Genomic DNA, 6,442 nt, shown 5'->3' on the forward strand with positions numbered 1-6,442 from the left:
GTTACCAAACCGAGGTTAGAAGAAAGGAAATGATGGAATGAATCCAAGTACAAGAGCATCGTAGAAGAAAACACGAAGAAAAGGACCCAGAAGACCCTGCACGGCCGTGCAAGATGTTGCACGTCCGTGCAGGAGTGCAGACCTGAACCCATCTTTCTGCCAAGGCCTGCACGGACATGCCAAATATTGCACGTCCGTGCAGATGATGCAGCACGGACGTGCTTCCGTGATTATGAGGCAGCACGGACGTGCCAAATATTGCACGTCCGTGCAGATGATGCAGCACGGACGTGCCAAAGGTGCACGCCCGTGCTGCAGCAGGTCGTCTTAAACTGAGTTTCTGCCTTGGTCTGCACGGACGTGCCAACTTCAGACGTCCGTGCAAACCTACAGTTTACCCGTTGTTTTCTCCGTCCTCTTATTTTAGGGGGTAGTATAAATAGCCCCTTTGGACCATTTTAGAGGGGTTCCCAATTCTTTTTTCCAGATTTTCATACTCCTCTTAGTTTGAGACACAAAAATCCTCAAATTAGCATAGATTTTAGTTCTTGTTTTGAAGGTTTTCAATCCAATCATTATAGAAGACAAGTTCCACCATTGTTAGTCAATTATTGAAGTTTCTAGTAATTTTTCTTACTCTTTCTTTCTCTCTTCTATCTTTAATTCTTGCTTTTTATTAATTGTTTGGTTGTTCTTTGCATGTTTAATTGTTAGATTCTACTTAATTCTTAGTTTTAATTTGTTCATGAATTCCTTGAAATCTTTAATTGCTTTAACTTCCATGGATTGTGAGTAGTCTAATTTCTAGGGTTTGGGTGAACCCTCAATGTAATCACCAACACTTGTTGCATGTACTAATTTGTTAATTGTGGGGTGTTAATTAGTTGAGTTTAAGAGGTTTCATTGTTAATTCTTGTAATTGGCCATTGCTTGAATTATTTATCTAGCTTCCTCAACGAAGGATCGAGAGATGAACTTGAGGAAGCTCCCTTATGCTTGATTGACTTGATTTGCCATGAGAATAGGAATTTCTAGTCAAGGGAATTTGCATGTTATCGTGAGGATGTTTTAACACTTGTTTCTTGCCCATAATCACGAGAGTAGGTTATGGTTTTGATGTAGTAATCCCTCTAGCTTGAGAGAGTAGTTGGGTGCATTTGATAACTTCCCCTAATTTATCCCCTAAATCACCATTTCTATGCATGCTACTTGTGGTCCGTGATGAAGTTCAGTGGTGTAACCCATGCCCTAGGCCTTCTTAATATTGTTAATCACCTCTTAGAATTAGTTGATTTGAATTAGAATAGTGTGACGTAATACCAACTTAAAACCCCCGACTTAATCTAGCTTGTTTAAAAAATAACATTTGGTGGTTGATTCAACGCCTCTCATGGGTTCGACCCTTTCTTGCCCTTGCTACTAGTTTAGAAGGATCGAGTTAGGTCTTATTTCTTGATAGGTTGACGACGTCCTATCACCTCCAAGAGGCATTGATGGAAGCCGAAGCCTACATACAGGCGACAGAGCTTTGTGCCATCAAGCACTCGTCAGAACCTAAAAGGTCCGACAGGAAAGAGAGCCGGTCTGCTCAGCCGCCCAGAAAAGAAAAAAAGCTAGAAAAGAAAAGAAGTTTGGGCGGCGGACCGTTCTGGTCTGCCGTCCCAAAAGAAAAAGAGAGAGTTGAAGTCGTACGTCCCCATGTACGAGTTCAACAAGGACTGCTCCTCCATCCTCATGGAGATCAAAGACCGTTTGACCCTTTAAAAACCGGCAGCAATGAAGAGCCCCATCAACAGCCGGGACAAGAGCAAGTACTGTCAATTCCATGAGGATATCGGCCATGACAACAATGGCTGATATAGCCTCAGGCGGCTATTGGACCGTCTGGCTGATGAGGGGGCTTTAAAGTCCTACAAGCTCAGATATGCACGCCATGCATGCACAAAATATGAAATACATACATGATATTTTATGAATATCAAGAGTCGAAATTATTTACGCATACAAATTGTACATATACTACATATACTTGGAGATAATGTTGTAATAAAATTACAATATTAAAAACATAAAAACAAATATCCTCAAGAATAGCATGAGATGTTTTTGCTTCCATGCACTTTTGATGCTTAGTTGTTGACTTTTGTCACGCTTAGCTTGCTCCCTGATAAGAGGATAAAGAAGTCATTTCATAGATATTTATGACTTAAGAAGCTCTGTATGCATGTATAATATAGAAAATTATGAATTATGACTATCGGAAGTTACCAATGCATGTATAATATTTATGATAATACCTGATAATTAGGGTTGTGGCAAATGAGGCAGGAGCACTTCTTTGTAAACTACGTTTTTTGTAAATACACCACATCTACCTCGAGTATCTCTTTTGCTAACTAAAACTCTTTTTGTTTCTTGTGAGGTCCCTCTCGATAGTGCAACATATAGTTGTCCATGGCTGAAAACATGTTGGGGGAGATATATACCAACATGAGGAATGGTTGCCCTTGCGATTTGTTTATGGTCAAAGCAAAACACAATTTCACAGGAAATTGTTTTCGGATCATTTCAAATGGCAACTTCACATCTTCTGCCGTTTTTAAAGTCATACATGGAATGAACACTTGTGTCCCTTTATGACTTCCGGTCAAAATTTCAGCCTCAATCACATGATCCCTTAACCAACTACATATTAACCTTGTCCCATTACACAATCCACTGCTTGTATCAATATTTCTCAAAAGCATGATTGGCGAGCCAAATTTCAGCTTAAGAATATGTGGTGGCAAACCACCAAAGGATAATGAATTCAAGAACTCCTGTGGATAGAGATTTTGACGATCTTCTGGAACAGAGTCAAAGGAGTAAAAGTTTTTTTCTTCTCCGGCAAACTCTTTAAGTATCTTCTCATTCAGCATGTCAACTTCGTCATTTGTTGGAGTTATAATAGCTCTTTGTACCATGTATGACACATCACCTACGTGCTCAGTTAGGTTTGGGAATATTTGATGGATTAGATTATCAATTGAAATTTGATCACCATTTCCTACACATATTGAAGATGGTAACTTTATCATGTGTTCATCAACTATAGGCTCACATCCATCTCCAACTCTTAAAAGAAAGGCTGCAAATTCCGGATCATGTATTGATCTCATATTTTGAGTGAGACGAAGTAGCTGAACATGTGTCCAAAGTGTTGACCTGACCAAACACGCATCTATAGTTTGAGCCTTTGTTCCTTTTGGTACAACGGGTAAAATTTGTCTAAAATCTTCACCAAACACTACGACCTTGCCACCAAATGGAACATCAACCCCTGTTAGATCTCTTAAACTACGATCAATTGCTTCATACGCATGTCGATGAGTCATTGTTGCTTCATCCCATATTATGACAGCCGCATACTTGACCAATTGCGCCTCTACATCTTGATTACTAAACTTCCAAGTTGACGAAGCATGCAGCGTAACCGGAATACCAAGAGTTTTATGAGCGGTTTTTACTCGATGCAAAAGTGTGGCAGCAATACTTGAGCTGGCTACTGGTAATCCATATTTCCCTCTAAGCTTGACTGTTTCAAGTATGGCTCGATATAGATAAGTCTTACCTGTCCCACCTGGACCATCTATAAAGAAAATTCGACCATTCTCTGCATCAATAGCTTCCATAATGATATCAAATGAAGAGCGTTGGTCGTCATTAAGATGCTCAGCACAATGCACATCTTCAGGGGGCACTGGAGCTGATAATTCATCATGTATGGCTCTAGGTACTTGTGCATTTCCATCCAATCGCATGTTTATTTTAGGTAAGTCAAAGTCATTGACACTCTTTCCTAATTGTTTTAACATGCGATCGATGTCATAGAGAACTGAATCACGTACCAGATCTGGATTTGTTGAAGTTGAATATAAGTAGTCTTCAGCCATGTAATGATAAAATTCATCCCATAGAGATCGAACCCCAGTTGGTTGACAATAAACCAACAACGTGACAAACAATCTTCTTAATGAAGATAGCATTTTAGAGTTTGATGCTTCATGCAAACAATCACGAATGCTTGCATCATTCTCCATAAGACCTAGTTTTTCAGCTGCTTCTCTAAAAGTAGAATAAACAATTCCATTGATAGTTCGTAGATGCTCAAATGATTCGGGGCCTTTAACATGATCCAACAACAAACGTAAGAAAAATATTTCTCCTTCCATTGGTGAGGCTGTATAGATTCTACCTATCACTCTTTATGTACTCATCCTTTTTCTCCAAGTTTTTGTAGCCGTCAGCCATCGATAACGTTGAGGAAATTCTCTACATAGGTATTTTCTTGCCTCTGGATCTAAGGAATTCATCTTGAAGAACTCTGTGAGCATAGTTCGAGAGTTTTGTGGCATCTGAAGGATATCTTCAATAGATTGATTTGTACTGAATCTAACCATTTGCCGATTTTGTAAATGTAGTTGTAATCGATCAACAGATGGACACATTCGAGTAATGGGAAACTGATATATCCTCCATAAGGCTTCAGGTGCACATACCCACCTAGCATCCACATATTGTTGAATCTCATTGTATTCAGCCCCTGCTCGAACTTCCATTGAAACACGATCTACACCCTTATGCACATACTTGTACAAATATTTGACGCTCTTGATGCTACTACAGATCTCTACGTTGACATGACAATCATATTTTAATGGCAACCATGAATTATATGGAACAACCCAACCATTATCAACGAAGGTTGCACTATTCTCATGTAAAGGTACTGGAGGACGATCACCATGACGACGATAAATAGGATATGAGTTCTTGCCTTGGACTGTACTTACTACAAAGGGTTTAGGAAATTTACGTTTACAAACCCCATTTTCCATGCAAGAAGAATTTCGACGACCTTCACCACACGGATTATGGATCATATGCTTCAAAACAACATCGTATAATCGTGGTTCTTCATCTCTCTCAGGTATCTCGGCTCTCACAAATGTGTCATACTGTTCCGGAGATTTTGGTTTATCTATTTCGTCCAAAATGAGCAGCATGTGAACATGTGGCAAGCCTCTTTTTTGAAACTCAATGACATAGACATAGGCAATAACCTTCCCAAGAGCGCCTTTTTCTACAACGTCCATCTTGAATTCCTCAAATTTTGCATGGAATATTCTGGTGATCAAGTCGGGACGATCTTGTGCTGTTTGACCTGGCAATAACTCGTCTACAATTTCTCTCCATGATGGGTTGCATGTCATTGTCAAAAAGAGGTCTGGTTTTCCATAATGTGTAACTTATGCCATTGCATCTTGAAATCTTTGATTCATGTCTCTTGGACACCCGACAAACGAAGAAGGTTGAATGGTTGATTTTCCGACATTCACTATAATTACAATGTACCATTCATTATTTTATATACATAATAATAGTAAAATTAAAATTAAAGGCAAACAAAATATTTAAGAAAAGAACCTGGATTGAGTTCTCCGACATCTAAACAATCTTGAAGTCCTTGATACAATTCAGCTCTAATTGTATTTTGATTATCTTGAATCCACCTTAGCTTATTTGCCTCAATTTTCACAAACATGTCAACAATGAATTGTTGAAATAAGCGCCCTGCCATTAAGATGATGGATATGACACATTGTCGTACCTACAATCAATAAAATACCATTGAAATATGAGAAAAGAATATATATATCCATGTGATAATATGTGAGTGGGGTGTACTTTACTTGAATGATATAGGCATAGAATGCTCGGCAAGGTATGGTTCTTCCATTATTATCGAGACTATTTATCGACCATCCATAGGAACCATATGGAAAGAGTAATGGATACTGAAGAGGATCATAGTATCCAGCAGTATCCAACACAGTCATTAATTGCCCAGAAGTTGATTGAACTAAAATATCCCTTGGATTTAAGTTTGCAACTTCTTCTCCACCAACAATCATAGCCGCAACTTGAGAAGCAGTAGGAAGACAATATTGCGGTCGATCTGATGGTTGTTCATTAATTCGGAGGGCACAATCTTGTACGTTTTCTTGCTGAGCCAAACTTCGAAGATTATGAACAAAAGGATTGCATTGATCAAGAATGGCTTTAACTCGTTCTACAATATCTTGTCGTAATGTGCTATTCTCTGCAAGACGATTCTCAACCTCGTGCTCAGTGTCATATATGTACAACTGAAGAAATCGTGGCTGAGATTCTGATGTAGATGGGAGTAGTCCGCCTTTCTTATGATATATAGAACCTTGAGCTCGAAAAGTATATACTCCGTGTTGAGCATTTGCTAAGCTCTCAACTAAGTGCACTCCCATGGATGTTAAAGCAAATAAGTGATTAATTTTTCTGATATCACGCTTAAAATGCAATCCAATAGGTGTTTGATCATTATATAAAGAACGTAGATCTTCAGGAACAGGTAAGGTTGGCAAGG

At 38.9% G+C, this 6,442-nt stretch overlaps 2 protein-coding genes across 2 annotated transcripts; both read right to left on the minus strand.

Moving 5' to 3' along the window:
* Nucleotides 1-2,396: 2,396 nt before the first annotated feature.
* On the minus strand, nt 2,397-4,211 carry LOC110716409 (ATP-dependent DNA helicase PIF1-like). Its single transcript, XM_021895022.1, has one exon. It carries the CDS (start codon nt 4,209-4,211, stop codon nt 2,397-2,399), a length of 1,815 nt encoding a protein of 604 aa, XP_021750714.1.
* Nucleotides 4,212-4,244: 33 nt separating this feature from the next.
* Nucleotides 4,245-5,252, minus strand: LOC110716411. Its single transcript, XM_021895023.1, has one exon. It carries the CDS (start codon nt 5,250-5,252, stop codon nt 4,245-4,247), a length of 1,008 nt encoding a protein of 335 aa, XP_021750715.1.
* Between the last annotated feature and the right edge of the window lie 1,190 nt (nt 5,253-6,442).

The sequence above is a fragment of the Chenopodium quinoa genome, unplaced genomic scaffold, assembly GCF_001683475.1.
Source record: "Chenopodium quinoa cultivar QQ74 unplaced genomic scaffold, ASM168347v1, whole genome shotgun sequence".
NCBI lineage: Eukaryota > Viridiplantae > Streptophyta > Magnoliopsida > Caryophyllales > Amaranthaceae > Chenopodium > Chenopodium quinoa.

What these genes read in the sequence shown, in the direction of transcription:
- LOC110716409 (XM_021895022.1), bottom strand. Translation starts at nt 4,211, where the DNA reads ATGGAAGGAGAAATATTTTTCTTACGTTTGTTGTTGGATCATGTTAAA.
- LOC110716411 (XM_021895023.1), bottom strand. Translation starts at nt 5,252, where the DNA reads ATGACATGCAACCCATCATGGAGAGAAATTGTAGACGAGTTATTGCCA.